A 17815-nucleotide genomic window follows, 5' to 3' on the forward strand; every position below is an offset into this window, starting at 1 on the left:
GATACTTTAATAGAAATTATGTTTACTTCTTAAGTATTAATCTGCAAAAACTTTGTGGTATACCTCTTATGTACTCTCTTAAAGTCATGCACATTAAGCTGTACGTGAAACGAATCCATAACAGCAGCAAAAAGGGCTATTCCTACCCTAGAGCCTGGTTTGATTTCTATTTAAGTGTTTGCAAAGATTTGAGCGCAAACCTCATGTTGCATACGTACATTGTTCAAGCAACCATATCCACAACGCCCCCAAAACCTTCCTCCTTTGTTCAATAAACTAGCACAAGCAGATCGTTTTCTGGCAGTGAGTGAAACAGTCAGTGCTGAAATTTAGTATTTGGTATTCCTTGGCTCTTTCATCAGGTTTCATCCAGTGAGAACACTGTTAGACTTCCAAGGTGAGTCTTATAGGCACTTATACCAAAAATGCATTTTGACTGTAGTAGAGACAATTCAGCTTAAGAGGCTAAAAATATTTTAATAATCCTTCCTACATTTTATCTGATATTGCTAGTAAACGTTATCATTTTGTGGTCACTTGAACAGAGAAATGTATTTTCTCCCATACTCACTAGCTTAGAAAAACTGTGAAAAAATAAAACAGTAAGGGCACAGGCAAACTTTATAATAGACATTTCATACAATTTTACACTTTACTATTTTGTTAATTAATAAATGACCTTTACTCTCCACTAAGGGAAAATTGCAGTTATGCTCATTTATTAACAAAGCTGGGGCTCCCTGAATCTGGTACAATCTTTCAGAATGTCAGGAAAATTAAGACTAAGCCAAAGCAAAGAAATAAAAAACCCACAAACCCATACTATATAAGCTAATAAAAAAAGAAAACATAGTCAGGAAGAAAAACTTATTTCAAAAAATTTAAAATATTGGAGATAAACTATTCTTTCTTCCTTGTTACTGTAGCATTTTGGGAAAATGGTGCCATAATGCAGAGAAACAGAAAGAAAATAGGCTTTAAATAGAATGAAACAGAATTAACTAAGTTGAAATCCCCCACCTCATCCTCACAAACTTCTGTCTTCTTTCCCTTTTTATCTTCTTTGTCCTCTTCATCCTCATCATCCTCATCTGCCTGATCATCACTATCATCATCGTCATCGTCATCGTAATCACTGTCACCCTTTCTTCTGCGTTTGCGGCCTGGCGTCGGTGTTTCCAAGGAGTGTTGTTCCTCTCCTACATCACCACCTCCTGTAGCATCTCTTTTGCCAGTTTTCTTGGCATGAATGATTCTAAGCCTTTAAACACATGATAAGGAGCTGAAGTTATGGAGTATGTTTGTGGCATAAGCTTATCTTTCTTCATATGTGATGGAAAGTAATTTTAGATTCAAATTAGCTCTTCTGTTCTACACTGACATTCTGTTATCTCACTCTTTATTGCCATTAACCAACAAGAAAAATTCAGGTTAATAAAAGAAGCACTAAACCCTTTATTCAGTTCTGCATAGAATTTCCATTTCTCCTAGGTGAATTTTACTGCATAGCTGTTTAAAAGAAATGTAACACAAGACGAGTTTTGAGAAGTCAGGACAGCTGACTAGAGAAGAGAACCATTTCAACTCTTTCGTCTATTGAATAACCTTTTGTTTTATACATATGTTTAAAAATTTTATCATAAAATACCTGACAAAAAAAAAAAAAAGAAGAAGCAGCAGCAGAAATCCTAACTTGGAGCACAAAAGTTTTACAATTACATGGCTGACAGCAAGGTTGGCTTAAAATTTGAACTACAGATTTTTATGTGTTTTTATTTTATTATATTATTTTTTCACTTCAGTATAGCGCTTTGGTTGACCTTTTCTTTCTAGGACAAACCTTCTCTTCTGTGAAATCTTAACTGCCTAAACTCCTAGGAGTACTCAACTCTAGGACTTACTCAAACTCATTTTTTCCTTTTATGAAAGAAAAAGGAAACTTACATACCAGTAATTATGGTTGTTGTAGACCTTCTTCTTCTATAAAAATCCTATAAGACAAGATTCCACACAGCAATATTATAGTTCCACCTATCAGGAAGCTAGCAGGCAAACATGCTGAATCACAGGAGGTATAAATAGCCAGGCCTAACCAGTCATTTATAATGCAGACCAAAAACGCAACTGCCTCAGAAGAGATTCATAAACACGTGCAGAAAAGACAAAGATTTTGTAAGAGATGGCTGGAAGAAGGTAGGATGGGAAAAGCAGAACGGTCGCGACAAACACAATTACCAGTATGTAATTTTCCCTTGTCGTACTTCTCTCTCTTCCCATCCTACAAAACAATATTCCATACAGCAAGTGGCTACTGCTACGATGAGTGTTGTAAAAGTACCAAGCTCTTGCCAGAGGAACACTGACAAACACATCAGCCTTCTGACATGCTGATGCACCGAGCCAGCGCTGAACGGCACAGGCTGAAATGAAGCTGTCGCTGCTGAACTGGTGGCAGCACTTTTTAAAAAGACTGTTAGCAGGAAATCATCAAGGGGGCTTTTGTCTGCTTGAAAACAGAATTTTTTTAATGCAGTGGAGGATTTAGAAAGTTTTACAGTTCTATTTTTCCAATAGAAACACAGATTTTTATAGCTATTTAAGATACTTGGATTAAATATATTTTCTCAAGGCTTTTAGTGATTTTGAAAGTAAGTACTATTTTCAGCTCTGGTGCAAAAAAGCCTTAGTCTCATTGAACATCAATATTACTCAGGCTTCCACTGAGTTACTTAAGGGGTTTTTTGTTTGTTTTTTTGTTTGTTTTAAGTTATCCTATTTACTAGGATAATTTCATATCATCAATCCTCATCACCTGGACTGGAAATTCCTGCCTACACACAGCAATTAACTCTTGAACAAAGCTACTACTCAATGTTCGGCCCGATTGCTGTGTGACTGGACAACTTTAGAGACAAACCAAAGATAATCTGGAAGACAATTCAGTCAAAGGCTGGCACGATGAACAACCACGACTCCTTCACACACCTGAAGGAAAGGAGGACAAGCAAAAAGGCTTTTGCTGAAAGTAAATACAGCGATACAGCGCTGCCAGGCGCCACAGGACGCCTGCACGACACTACAAACGAGAAGGATGGAAATGAATCAGACGCTCTCTGATAGCACCACAAGCATCGGAAGGCAGCATCTGCATCCAGCATAGCGCAAAGGCAGAACCCGACGACAGCCTGACTTAGCAAATGTTCCAGTATGTCAAAAGGTGGCATAATTTTCCTGCTGCTACCTGGACATATGGCTCAATTAGAGAGGAAAACCTTCCCTCAGAAAACTGTTTGTTTCATCTTCCCAGTTTTCAGGTATATACCAAATGGACTTCTGTAACTGTGGTGAGCATTATAAAGTCTACTAGCCTATAAAGAAGAGCGGGTGGCCCATTACATAGTCAGGTACGCAACTTAAACCTACTCTAATCCAACCTGTAATGTTTACTAGGTTGTGGAAGGAGAACGCACCTTTTGACTGAATTTTCAAGCCTCCCTCAAGGTTTTTGCACATAACTCAAATACTAAGAAATAGCAAGGTAAAGAAATTCTAAACCTCAGGCCCTTTGTACATACTTCAGCTTGGGCCTCAAAATATGGAAGTATTCCAAATCAGAATTTCCAACTCCTACCTGAACTCAGGGTGTAATTCCTATCCTAATTCCTATCACACAACAATGTTCTTGATTTACCATTATAATTTACAGCTGAACTGGCCCCACAGGAAAGGAATTAACTTACAAAGAGGATGCCATAGTGATGGCACATTAAAAAGAACAACCTTGCAGTGAAAACCTTATTCTGCAGTATTTCAAGGTTTTGTAAAGAAACAAGTATTAACTAATCCTTCAAATAGCAACATTTTATTTTTGTTCCCTTTACACTGATCAAGCTAAAAAAAGGATGTCGAGGAGAAGACATGTAATAGAAAAAGAGAAGCTGAAACTATGGTATCTAGTAACAAAAGTAGCTGAATCATCCCAGGTGAGACAGTCTTCTGACAACTGTTGTGATACAGAAAGCACAAAGAAAGATGAATTGATCTGATGAGATGGATGTCTTTACAGAAACTGTGATCAGTATCAAGATTTACTACTAAATGTCATAGAGAAAGAATTAGATGCAGTCTCTCACTGACCATCAAACCACTAGAAAAAGTAGTGCAGGCAGCTCAGAATTCAGTTTCAGACCACAAAAATTACACGTATCAAGGAATTTTGTTGCATACAGTAAGCAAAGAAAAGCCTGCCGAAAGGCTGTAACACAACGATTCCTTCTTCCAACCTGGGATTCTAATGTTGCTTTTTAAGCCTTATAAACACAGCATTCCATGTTCCTTTTTTTCCAGTGTCCAGTGCGGGAAGCCAGTATTACAAGCAATGGGGATGTAAGCGGAGAATATAATCCATTAGTGAAAATTCCCCTTCTGACAAGTAGAATCTTTTCTTATGCCACTTAAGATATACTTCAGGACAGTCTGGACATGGTGGTATGAATATTTACCACAAAAAATACACATAATCTGGTAAACAAGGCAGAGCTGAAATGAGCCCATTCCGCAGCATCCTTTATGCTACTGCTATAAACTTTCCACACATGATGGGCTTGTGTTTTGAGGGTTTTGTAAAGGTTTTTGTGCATACAAGAAGTGTACACATATTCCTTGATCACCCAGCAAGTAGTCAAGAGATGAGATACTCCTATACAAACCTGTTTGGGACTGGGACGCTTTGAAACTAGCCTGGGCTTTGAAATGGATGGGGAAGATAACATGCATAAGAATGAAGTCTGGAAGCAGAAAGAAGACTGAACAGAAGACTAATGGGCAAATTTCTTTTCAGAGAAGCCCCAGAATAGTTATTAGGGTTTATGAAAGCATACTAGCTGATAAAATAAAGAGAATATTGTTTAAGACCGATCAATGAACACTCTTCTAAAAAACTTCTGAGAATTCATCAGAAAAACGGTGGAATATCCAAAGATTTTGAACCAAGGATGAAAGAGATGAATCAAGTCCAGTGACTTGAAAGAAGTAGAAACACAAAGTCTTGGATCACTCCCACGATACTTACGCTTGAAGATGGGGACAGGGCTACTGAAACCTCGAATTCACACATGAGGGGAAAACGCAAGAAATAGAGAAATGATTGTGGAAAGGAAGAGGGGCTTGGGTCATCAGGGTATTATACCCACTGGCTGAAGGGAGAGAAAAGAAGAGGAGATGAGAGAAAAGGGAGGATCCAGTATCTACAAGTACTTACAGTTTGATGGAGGGAGAGAAAGAAGACTATAAACAGTCCCCAAGTAGACAAGGACAGCTAAGGGTCCCATTTCATTAATGGATAGTTGGCTACATTAGAAATTCAGCAAATCTGTTTTAACTACATCCCATAGAAGGGATAGGCCTTTTGGGATAAAGACAGGAGAAGGTCTTTGGATTGTCCTAAGAGACAAAATACATTAACCCTGTGTAGACTGGTATCTCCAGTATTAGTAGAGAATTTCTTTTTATTGGTCTCATTTTTTCCTCTACCTCCCTCTTGCTCTTCTTCTTTACTTCTTCTTTCTTCCTTCTGAGATATATCAAAGGGAAAAAAGGGAGAAATAAGATTAGAAACATAAGTACCTGAAGCAAGGACTAAAAAAGGATTCAGTGCTGCTTGGTAAGAGGTAAAGACGACTACAAAAAAGGAAAAAAAAAAAAAAAAAAGAAAAAAAATCTAGTATTCTTCAGATCAGCCTAAAATTCAACCTATTATGCTTATGTCCAAATTTCTGCATGAGCTGCTTCACATTGTACTTGAAAAAAAAAAAAAAAAGGAAAAAAAAAAAAGAAGTGGAGTCTGGCTATGCATTTTTACCCCCTGTGATTCATGAACTTTATGCCTTCTAGCTTCCTGGAGCCATTTCGCTTGCTGTATGGAATTTTGTCTTGTAGGATGAGAGAACAGTGGATATGAAGCTGACAACCCTTAAAAAGTTTCAATTTTTACCTTAAATAAAAAATATACACATATCTCAGTGTCTGCATTCTACATATGAACCCTAACTATAGGGAATAATGCAACATAGGCAGACTGGAAACACTAAGATAGCATAATACAGTTATCAAACTGGCAAAATTTTATGGATATGTTGTAGGAAAATTATATCTTCATAAAACACATTTCAGAATGAACACTGGTAAGTATGACAGGTACAAATAAACTCTGATAATGTATATAGCAATTTGACTGCTTCAGTAACATTCTAGTAGGAAAATACATTACTTTTTTGAAAGAGTACAAAATGGACATGACCTTCCTCCAATTTTGAGGGACACCAACCCTCTGAATTTCATGCATCTTTAATAGTTTTACTGTAAAAAAACTGGCACTGGGCCATTCTAAATTCATATCCCATCTTAACTTAGCAGTGCAATTACTGACTTCTTGGTAAACCTGTAATTGAATGAGTTGATTTTGTCTTTAGAACAAATTGCCTATACAGCAGTATATTTGAGCAAATGCAAAAAAGCAATATATTGTAATATTTAAGGAAATAAAACTTACTTCCGAAGTTTGCCTTCAACCATCCATTTATCTCTCCTTAAGTTTGACATATAATCAATGTTTTTATCAATTTCACTGTCAAAGACAAAATAACCCAAAGTAATTCAAGAAATACCATTAACTGTGAACTTACATATCTTTGTCTGACATATACATATGTACAGATACTTTCCATGTATCAAAGAATTCTCTTGAAGAAATGTCTAAAATGCACAATAAATCATTTTAAAGCTACAAAGTTCCAACAGTGTCCTGCTGTACATGCACTATGAGACAGCCTTTAATTACATTATCATGTAATATTTCTTTCCATTAGAGGTATGTCAAAGAATTAGACACTTCTTTTCCTTGTTCCCATTCAATGCTGAGCCTCCAGCCATACTTGCCAGAAGTACGGTAAATAGTATGGTAAGAAGTATCCAGGCCTGCACTGAAAACAAAATTATCACAGGCACATCTACGATATTCTAAGATCCATGTGATCTACAAACAAATGTCCATTTTCCAGTGTAGAAACCGAAGCACAAAAAAGTGCTTCAGTATAGTTGACTGGGAGCCCACTTTTGAGACAACTTGGCCTCAATGATTCTGCAGTCTGTAATTGCTTCTATGAGGAAAATACGGCACAACTCAGTTTCAGTTCTGAATGATCGTTTCTATAAATCTGACTTTGCAGTTGGAGTAGGGGAAACTGTTCCTTACTGTGATAATTTTGACTAAACATCTGCTAATACACATGAACAGCACAGACTGAATCCAGTTTTTTCAAAGGTGTTCAGTCTTATCTCTTCCTGCAATAGTATGCTTCTTTTGTTAATCTCCAACTTTGAAAAAAATGAAGCAGGCAACCTTCAGATTGCACAATCTCTTTCATTCTTTTATTACACTACCTGGATTCACTTTTGAAGCACACTGTACCAGAAGAGTCAGAATTCACATGGGCAACAAAACAGTACTCAATTAGGTCATGAAAGATTTTTCCACAGTAAATACACACGTGGAGCTATACCCTAAGATCGGCATTTCCTAACTTTTGACTGTGTGCTGTTGGATTTTTAAATGTTATTTTAATGTAGCTTAATTATGAAATGCTTACTATTGACAACAAATGAAGCACATACTTCCTTGAACTATTACCAAGATGATCGGGCTTGACAGTCAGCTTGTGATCTAGTTAAAGTGTTTGGACAAAAGATGTCTCGGGGGGCGGGGAGGAAAACGGGGTATTGCAGAAGCCTTATTCAACTCTTATTTCCCCAGAAAATCTAGCAAATTTCTTCGTAATCAACATCATCTTTACTCCCAAAATAGCTGGAGGAATTTTGCTCCAAGTTTTGAAAACAAACTTACGGACCAAATATGGAACATTTCTACTCTTCCATAATATCAGAAGTAAATAAAGACAAGAAGCAATAACAAATGGCAGATTTCAACTTTCACTACAAGAGCATCAAGAATCTTACTGTAACAACAAATACTGTACACACTGTTTTCTAAGTATAACATTTTTATATTCTTACTTTTACATACAACATTTGGGAAAAAACTTACCTTACTACACTTTTACTGCATGCTAACTCATTGACAAGGAAAGCAAGTACTGATGCTTTCTGAGCTGGAGTATGGGCCTGAAAAGCTTTAGTCTTCAAGCTTTCTGTAAGCTCAGTTTGCCCACAGTGAGCCTCCATAAATATCTGCAGAATCTCAGACACATTATCTCGATTGATGCCAACATTAAGTAAGTGCTCCCCAAGAATAGTTTTGGCCTAAGAAAAAGAAAAGTGTTTCAGAAAATCAATCACATTTAAAAAAATATTATTTTCACTGCAGACTATATTACGGATATAAAATAGTTGAAGTGCTTGGGGTTTTTTACACTAGAATTCAATCAGGATTTTTTTTTTAAACTATTCATTTGTAAATCTTGAATAGATTAACAAATCAGGATGTCTTCACCCCTCTAAGTTTTTAACAACAGTGGTAATACTAATATTAATGAAATAGGTTAAATGAAAAAAGACATAGGCCAACTGAAACTTGATGAATACTGCTTCATACAATGCACGCTATGTAGATGTCTGGAGTAGAAAAGGGCTACGTTAGCTTGAGAACAGAAGAGAATAAGAAACACAATCATGATGTGATTCAGAGTTTTGGTAAAATAAGTAAGGAGTAGAGAGAAGATTTTGGAGAGAGAAATGGCAAGATATGCTGAGAGAATGACATGAGGGTGAGAATCAAAGAAAGAAAAAAAAAAGCATGAAAGATGTGCCCACAGATGTGACAGTCCCATGTAGAAGGTGTGAAAGGAAAAGAATGGAGGGTAAAGGAAATGCCCAGGAGTATATCACTTATAGAAAATGAGAAGTCTGAGAAGACATAAAAAGTCTTCAGATAACATCTGAACAGTGACACCAAAAAGAAGAATTAGGAAAGAGAAAGGAAATCCAAATCAGAGAGACGTCAAAGAGGTACTATGAAGAATAGATTCATAAATGTAGTTTTTCACTATTTAAAACAACTTTTTTTTTTTTTTTTTACCTTGTATCCAGTAACAAGTCCTGGATCACAAACAGCTGCAGAGACAAGCTTTACAAGCAAGTCTTGTACTTCTCCCATGCTGTCCCCTATGTTTAGCAAACCTTCTTGAAGAACACTCAGAGAAGGGACATCCACATTCACATCAAAGCCAAGAACTTTACCGAAGTTACGCAAGAACTGCACAACCATGAGACAATCTGAAAATGTGCTTCCAGAGAGAACAAGGCCTGGGATGCGAGGCAACTCTGGCAAAGGCTGTAAAGTAAGAAAGAAACAAGGAAAGACTCAGCAGTATCTTTCAAAGAGTGACATTTTTGACAGTAAGGAAGGAATTCTGCTGAAATTGTTTCATATGACCTATAGCACGTCATCATTAGAAGGTGAAGGCAGTAGAGGAGCTGTCCCACACGTCCCAGGCAGTACATATAATTTAAAGTTGACCTGCACAGAACCAATATTTATCCTTTCCACATACTATAGGAGTTAAGAGACTAATAAATACTTACTTTTTTGGCCAGGAGAGGCTCTCAGGCTCTATTCCGAGCCAAAGTACTATAAAGGTGGTGTGAGAAATCTTTGGGGGGTATGGGGAGGGGAATTCTCTGGAAAAGAGAGGGCTTGAACCTGAGATATGCAAATCCTGAAGCACACACAGGAACTAAGAATACAGAAGCCTGGGAGTGTAATCTGTTGGAGTAACAACAACTTAGAGTAGTCACACTTATGAGAAAAGCTCTATCTAGTTTCTCTTTAGTGACAGACTCTGCATACACTTACAGTAAAAATAATTCAGACTACTATATAAATTTTTTTTTTTTAAGTAATCACACAAGTGCTTTTTGGGAAGCAGGCGACTCTTAAACAAAATGTCCTTAAGTACCTAAATCAATATAACTTCAGTGTTTGCATTATCTTGTATTTATAAATGCACACTTCAAATACAGTTATCTAGACAAAAACTTGAATGCTTTGGAAGTGGCTGCAAGAAGAATTAATTATTGTCACAAGTGCAAGAGACGAAAACATGAGGCAAGAAAATAAGTTTATGTTGTTACGATTACCTTCTGGTCTGCTAAGCACATATCTTCATTAGGCTTCTTTAGCTCCTTCGCCATTTCTAATTCCAGTCTTCGCTGTTCCAATTTACGTTCTTTATTTAATCTTTTTTCATCACGTTTCTCTTGCTTTAACCGTTCTTTTTCCTTAAATAGAATAAAAAGAGCAGAAAATGAAACCTATGTATTATACTTACAGTGGAACAATAAAGAATTTGAAAAGCACTACTTACATAACCTTAATAATTACCAGAACAGTTAAGGAACCTGCATTAAAGTAAAGGGAAGGGGGAAGCTACACAAACAGAACAAAATCATCTAATTTGTGAACAAATTTAATACTCACTTTTTTCCTTCTCCTCTCTACGTGGAAATGGGTACTGAATATATTTACCATGTTCAAAATAAAGTTTTACAGAGACTGCAAGATTCTTTGGAGTACTATTTCAGAAAGACAACTGAGTGAAACAGGAGGGAGAACTGCCATAAATGCAAGGCAGCTGATTATAAAGGCTATATTTACACATTGATAACAACAACATCCATCTGCTAAAGCAGGGACCACCGAAGAAAGCAGAAGTCCAGAAGACTTCTCTGTATAACACACGGTTTTCAAAGTTTCCATAAACTGGTCATGGATATAAGCAGCTCACAAAACACTTAAAACTATTTTTTTCAGCTTTTTTATTTTAAATATTTGTATTTTAAATATGAATTTATAAAGCAAGCAGGTCAGGATTTGAAATGTTAAGTGCTAAAAGATTTGCGCAGCACAAAAGAGCTTCTAGCCTTGAATCTCTACACACTTAAGCATGCAAAAAATCTCAAAATTGCACAGTCATTAATACCTTATTCTGCAAAAATTAACACAAGGATAATCAAGTGAAAAGCCAAGTGTCTGTCACTTTTCTCTTCAAATACTGTCTACATTTATGTTATACAGAATGTTACTAACTATATCTCACCCTATGGCACCTGGTAAGGCTGAATCTGCATTTGGAGCTCTAATTGACCTTCCCATCCCTGGCTCCAGGGGTTCTGCTGCCACATGTCTAGGCGCTGATATTGTTGCCTTGAAAATGCCTTTTCTGCCTACATGATTCATTGCACACCTCTGTGCGTCCGACATGGAATACAAATACTGAATAAGAAACCATATATGGAATCTGCAACAGTTCTCTACTATCAATACTACCTCTTTGGATCACACAAGCAGGGTGTGTGTACACACATACAGAATTTGATGCAACATAAAGGTGAAGAGACTGTACACACTTTGCACCTATGGAGACAAAGAGCTAAAAATAAATAAATAAATAAAATCAAGTTATGCTGATTCATATTATTCAGAATCACTCCCCATTATTCAATCAGCATAGGAAGTCGGCCTAATCTCTCTTGTCCGAACACTGTGATTTCATGAACAAAGCAGCTGACAACGACCTCTGCTACTTGAGACTTTAGTAGATTTTAGGAAATTGGAAGTATGAGCTGCATACAAAGAGCATCTTCTGATGAGCAATCTTACTTACACTGACAGAAAAGGCGGTCACATACAGAACTGCCCATCTGCCCTTCAGTAGCTGCTGCTTTCCTGCTGCGTCAGGATCCTCTCAGGCCCTCAAATTTGTGATGGTTTCGTAAAACCTATGTTACTTCCTCATGCTTTGCTCCATCTACCAGTATATTCTTTCACAGAAAATTGCAGTGAATTAAAGCAGCATATAAAATCAGTAACTTTATTTTAAAATGGAAAATACCCAATGACTTTATTTTTTAATGGTTCATTATCTTTTCTATTAAATCACCAAGGTCTCAAAGTCAACTGGAATTTCCTAAAAATTGATTATTGAACACTAGCAACATTCTGTGGCTAGTCAGAAGAAAAGAAGAAAATATGCTTCAAATACCATATGGCTATTTGAAGAGACAACATTCTGATTTGCACTTATGATTAAAAAAGGTATTTTGTAAAACAGCACATGGTTACAAAAACATTAAGTTTTATTAATATAATTAGAGCTGACCATTATTTATTGACAATAAAAATATTTAACACTCTAATTCTATTAGCATAAGAATGTAATAATTAGAGCATTGGATAGACTATTCATCCATTTAGCCTGGCATCCTGATTTCCTACAGTGACCAGGTATTTAGGGTAAAGCAGCTTGACTGATGGAGGCTAACATGTCCCTCTACTCAGTGCTGATGAGATGGAAGAGTGTCCAGTTTTGAGCTCTCCAGCTGCAGAAGGATGTGGAGAAGCTACAGAGGTCCCAGCAGAAGTCTGCTAGGATGGCCAGGGCCCTGAAGTACAAAACCCTTAAGAGTTGAGGGAGCTGGGCTTACTCAGTCTGGTGAAGAGCAGGCCAGGTGATCTCCAAGCACCTGCAACTGCTTGACAGGTAGTTACAAAGACGGCAGAGCTGAGTATTTTCCAACAGTGCCAGATGATACAACAAGGGCCAGCTGCCACAACTCACGTCTTAGAAGGTTCAGCTTAGCTACTAGGGTTTTTTCACAAGGAGAGTAGTGCAGCACCAGAGCAGGCTGCCCAGAGAGCTCTGGACTCTCCAGTCTTTGAGGTTCTTACAACGTGGCTTGACAAAGCTACAGCTGACCTGATCTAGCGTTCTCCAAAGTCTCACTTAAAGCAGGAGGGCAGACTGGGGTGACCTCCAGCAGTTCCTTCCAACCAACGTTTCAGCGAGTCTATGAGCATGAGAATAGGGTGATTCTGGCATCCCCCTCCCAATGCAGGGACATCCCAGGTTGGCGGCGCTATTTGAGTCCTATGTTCAAAAGCCCATTAATGCCATAGTACAGCTACAGAAGAGTGAATAAGCAAACAGCTTTGCATGAATGTCACGGTTTGAACAAGTATGTTGCTCCTTCTTAGAACGGAATCATAAACATACAACATTAAAAAGGAGAAATGCCCATCCTTCACACTCTCTCATAGCCAAACCTCTATGCACGACTTCTTCGCCGTGTCAAGTACAACTGCAAGCTGCAGTATTAGCCACTGTGCTCAGAGGCATGAGCAGAGCAGGAAGCATTCTTCTGCTCAGAGTATCACAGCTCTAATTTATTTAATCTCCTCATTTTAATTAATAATATATATGGTAAAACACATATATCTCATAGTAACCCTGGGTAATATTTTAAAGGTGAATTATATGGTAAAGTATTATTAAACTCAAACAGTTTTAATAAAAAGTCTGTGGGTGGGAAAAAAAATCCACTACTTCAGATGACTAAAATCCAAGTTCCTTGATACTTAGAAGTATTTGGAAAAGAAATCCAAATAAAAGCATTTTTCTTTTAGTGAAATAAGAAGTAGGAAGTAGTATTTTTTCAGGAGGTGTTATATTTAAGAATACAGGCTCTACTAGTATTTGTTTCTTGAATGACAATACTGAGAAAATATAGGTGTAAAGCTCAAGATTGTAAAATATTTTGTTATAAAACTTTAGAACATATGGGACTGTAATTCTCTGTGCAGAAGCATATGCAATGAAGTCCACTGGAAACACCTTATACTTTTGCATCTTGAGATTCTTTTGGGACCCTTGCTTGTTTTGTTCTCTACATAACTGAAAGTAAGAATATGTTTCTTAAGACATCTACCTGTACCCAAATTTAAAATATATGAATAAAATTTCACATAGGTTAATCTTATCTAAAAATATCTATCTAAAAATAGTGATCCATACAACAAAACCCACAGAAGGCAGAAAAAGGAAAAAAATCCACAGCTACTGCACAAAGGTTTCCAAGAGTTGTAAAATGAAAACAAGTATGATGAAATGCTTACAATACAGGCAACCAGAGTTGTTAGAAAAATCCAAAGTACATCTACATAAAGTTTTCTATTTTAGTGGAGAGAGCAAATAGTAGTATGTGAGAGCAAATACTTACACTTTCACCAATACTGTAGATGTGCACTGTATTATTTAGGATGCTTTCAGCCAAAATAATATATGTGAAATATGGAATTAATGATTTTTTCACAACAGTTTGTTTTAATTTAAATTCTACCCCAGCTATAGAACACAAAAAGATATAGTGGCTTTGACAATGGAACATACTGTTTTTTGAAATCAGATCTATTCTTTCTTTACTATTTCTGTGAAAATCATCTTCATAATATTAAGCTCTTAGCATCTTTACTTGCACAAATATCAAATTAATAGACTTTTCTGGGATATCATGACTTATATATTCAGTGTTCAAGGATCAATTTATATATAATACATTTAAAACTGGAAGACAGGTTAAATAAAATTGCCAGTTTCAAATGGTATTTTTCACTAAGCAATTAAATATAAATCCTCAGTGACAGAATATACCATCCTTGGAACCATTTGGAAGCTACGAATTTCACACTGCTTGTTAGACAGCTTCTGAAACCGGAGGTACTCCCATATTATGGTTACATCTGCAAAACTGCTGATAAAGCCACTTAGTGATAAATGCACGCTTAAAAACCTTTTGTTGCTCATTGAACCTCAGGGAATTACAGGAACAAAAGCTCAGAGGCTTATGGTAGCTTGCTACCCTGTTTACACAACTGAAGTGATTACATGATGCACTACTGTTTGAAGTCTAAAGGCTACGCTGAAGAGTACAAGAAAGCCAAGAATAAATAAAATCCACGCACCGTCAGAGACTGCATGTAAACCTTGTAATAACATATGATCTGGAACTCTTCATACCACTAAAATCTTGGCCCTAAATTCTCAGGCAACTTCTACTAAATACATGGAAAGTGGAACCTTTAATGTGGGTACACCATAAAATTTGGCTTTAAGTGAGGAAGCAACAGCCCAATTAATTGTGTTTATCCAGTATAAGAGTAACTGAACATTAGAGTTTCATGTTACAGAAAAGTCCCTGATTCTGTTAATGTTAGTAGCACCAAAATCATCATTTTTATCACCAGTATTAATTTAAAAGATGGAGGACACACAAAAAAAAAATCACAGTAGAATATAAAAGCCAAAAAATCTTTCTTAACAGTAGCAAATAATATATTTAGACTCTTGATGTAACTGTTACCACTTATCAAAGCAATCTGTGCCAGGAACAAATTTCGGATTTTAGTTTATAAAAATATCATCATGAAAATCCTGCCATTAATCTTCCTTTCCAGTTTATCTTATGGAATACCATGCTCTTTAAGAACTACTAGGAAGATCAGAAACAATTTAATCCAACTTCTCAACAAAGACTAAGAGGCGTTAACCCTGAAATTCTTCATTGCACCTCAGTATTATTTTTTTGTTGTTGTTTTGGCCTCTTACTTTAATTTAAATTCATGACTGTTCTTTACTATCTGAGAAAAATATTTTAACAATTTCTCAACAACCACACCCTATAGTGATAATTACTCTATTTCAATTGCGTAACTACCTGTACTTTATTAATGTCACCATTGTTAAGAATCTTAGTATTTCATATAGAGAACTCCATAAAAAATAGAATAAAAAAAATGACTGATAATGTTTGAGCATCAATATCCCCTCTTAAGAGAATATCAGGATTAAATCTGAAGACAGCCTCAGGACCGGCTGAGATATAAACTAGCTTATGATGGTCTAACAAAAGTTTAATCAATAGCGCTGCACAGTACTTCTGGATTTACCATCAATGCTACTCCCCCACATAATTTTACTATGTCTTTTTATTCCTACAGTCTATAAAGCAATACAAGCTATTTCTTCATTTCAAACCAATGAAGTAAAAATATTGCTTGAGGTATTTTATCTAGTAACACTTTAATTATTGCAGCATAAGCTGAATAAGCAGGATACAGTATTCCTGCAAAACAGGCTTTTTCTCAAACTACCTACCCCAGTCACTAACATCAGCAATTTTGTTACAACTGTTGTTCTAGGCCAAGTCTAAGGACTTCTGCACTTTTCCCATATTGCTTTCTGCATCCTTCTAATGAGTTATCTATGTTACATGCAAGTGCTATACACATAAATGATTTATTCCCTTACAGGAGCTCTTGATTTGTTGCAAAATAGTTTGGAATTTTTAAAAGACATATTCTCATTATTACACAAAAATTCATTCATGAATATAAAAACCATTGCTGTTTCAGTGTGTGCAAGGAAGTGTCTACACTCGGTTTTGGATCACGCTATGCTCTAGAGCAGCAAGCTGACCTGAGCTTTCATGAAGGGAGCAAGAGCTGTTTTCCCAATATTTGAGTTGGAGGATCTGCCCCACAGGTCTTTTCCTAATCAAAGCTGCTTCTGAAATTTTTTGGAACTAAAGGCTGGGATTTTAAGAAAGCAAGGAGTATAGAAATCTGATGTATTATTTTGCTGTTATAACTTTTCTGTAAATATGTCTAATTAATTTTACACTGCACATTATCTTGAATATGGAAGTAATCCTAAAAATACATGCAAATTTAAGAACAGATTTTTTCCCATGATTAATCTTCAATATCAACTATATTTCCAGAAAACAATAATGACAAATTAAAGCATACTCTGTAACAATTTTTGGATCAATTTTTTCATTTTTGTTTGAAATTTGACTAAGTATTTGAAATGTAACAAGGGAAATGTATGAGAAATTATTTTGAGGATTTACAGTTAAAATAAATGTCAGCTGTATTATGACTATTCTAGTTATTCTACACAGGCAAATTGATGTACCTTAGGTACAAAACACTACCTAAGAATACTTAGTTCAGCTTGTCTTTAACGATCAAGCCTTAGGGTTGAGAATTAAAACTGAGAAAGTCACAGCAAGTCCTTTAACTTCTGTACATATTGGATCTGCTGCTGGACTGATCAACATTCGCCAGCTTGGCCTCTTATGAAAGGGAACTATTTTAGGAATTTGTAATAATACACCCATGGCTATCCTGGGAAATCCTTTATATATTCTTATCACCTTTCCTGACTAGGCCATAGTGGTTTCTGATGCCTCAGGTGGAAGAAATTCACACGCGTACAGAAAGCCAGCACAACGTCTCTGCAACATTAAAGTTGCAATGAGACCAAAAAGGTGCAGAGGATTTTGGAGAGGCATGAGTTCAGTCACAGAGAGCTCTATTCAACATGTTTTTAAGGACAACATTGCCACAGAAAAGTCAGGTGTGTTCCTCAGACGTGCCTGAACCTCCTCCCAGGCACAGAGACGGGATGCTCCGCAAGCCCTAGACAGGGCAGTGTCACGCTGCAGGGCACTCACCCGCTGCAAGACAGCTGTAAAGCCGCAGCAAACCCCTCTCATGCCGCACGCTGAGCCACAGGGGAGCACTTGATCCAGAGAGGATCAGTGCACTCAAGCAGACGCATGACGGTGCTGCAGGGAGCTGACCTAAACTGCAGTCTCACGGACATCTGGGGGAGTCCCCTGTACGTTCTTCTTGCCTTCATACAAACCTATAGGGATTTCCAAAGCTACAGGCACAACAAAACCTGAGTGAAATTCACACCTGCACAGAAGTGGCTTAAGCAACTCTCCTATCTGTGTGACCACAGGTACAGATGAGGTCTTTGACCATCAGACAGCTTGTTTTGTATATGTCACTACAGCATGATTTTAGATGTTTTCCCCCAGAAAAAATAATAGTTCTACAGCGCAACTTCTGAAATGAGACTGTTATGAAATTACTCTATAATGCAAAATAATTCCT

At 36.7% G+C, this 17815-nt stretch overlaps 1 protein-coding gene across 1 annotated transcript in view; it reads right to left on the bottom strand.

The window, feature by feature from the left end:
- BAZ2B (bromodomain adjacent to zinc finger domain 2B) overlaps positions 1-17815 on the bottom strand; it is a 167369-nt gene that overhangs the window by 17049 nt on the left and 132505 nt on the right. Inside the window, exons 21-25 of the mRNA XM_026087565.1 lie at positions 10153-10293; positions 9092-9346; positions 8102-8316; positions 6551-6625; positions 1021-1261 (exon numbers count right to left, since the gene is read on the bottom strand). Of these exons, the coding sequence (XP_025943350.1) occupies positions 1021-1261; positions 6551-6625; positions 8102-8316; positions 9092-9346; positions 10153-10293 (927 nt within the window). The remainder of the gene's footprint in view (positions 1-1020; positions 1262-6550; positions 6626-8101; positions 8317-9091; positions 9347-10152; positions 10294-17815) is intronic.

The sequence above is a fragment of the Apteryx rowi genome, unplaced genomic scaffold, assembly GCF_003343035.1.
Source record: "Apteryx rowi isolate R43461 unplaced genomic scaffold, aptRow1 scaffold_720, whole genome shotgun sequence".
Taxonomy (NCBI): Eukaryota; Metazoa; Chordata; class Aves; order Apterygiformes; family Apterygidae; genus Apteryx; species Apteryx rowi.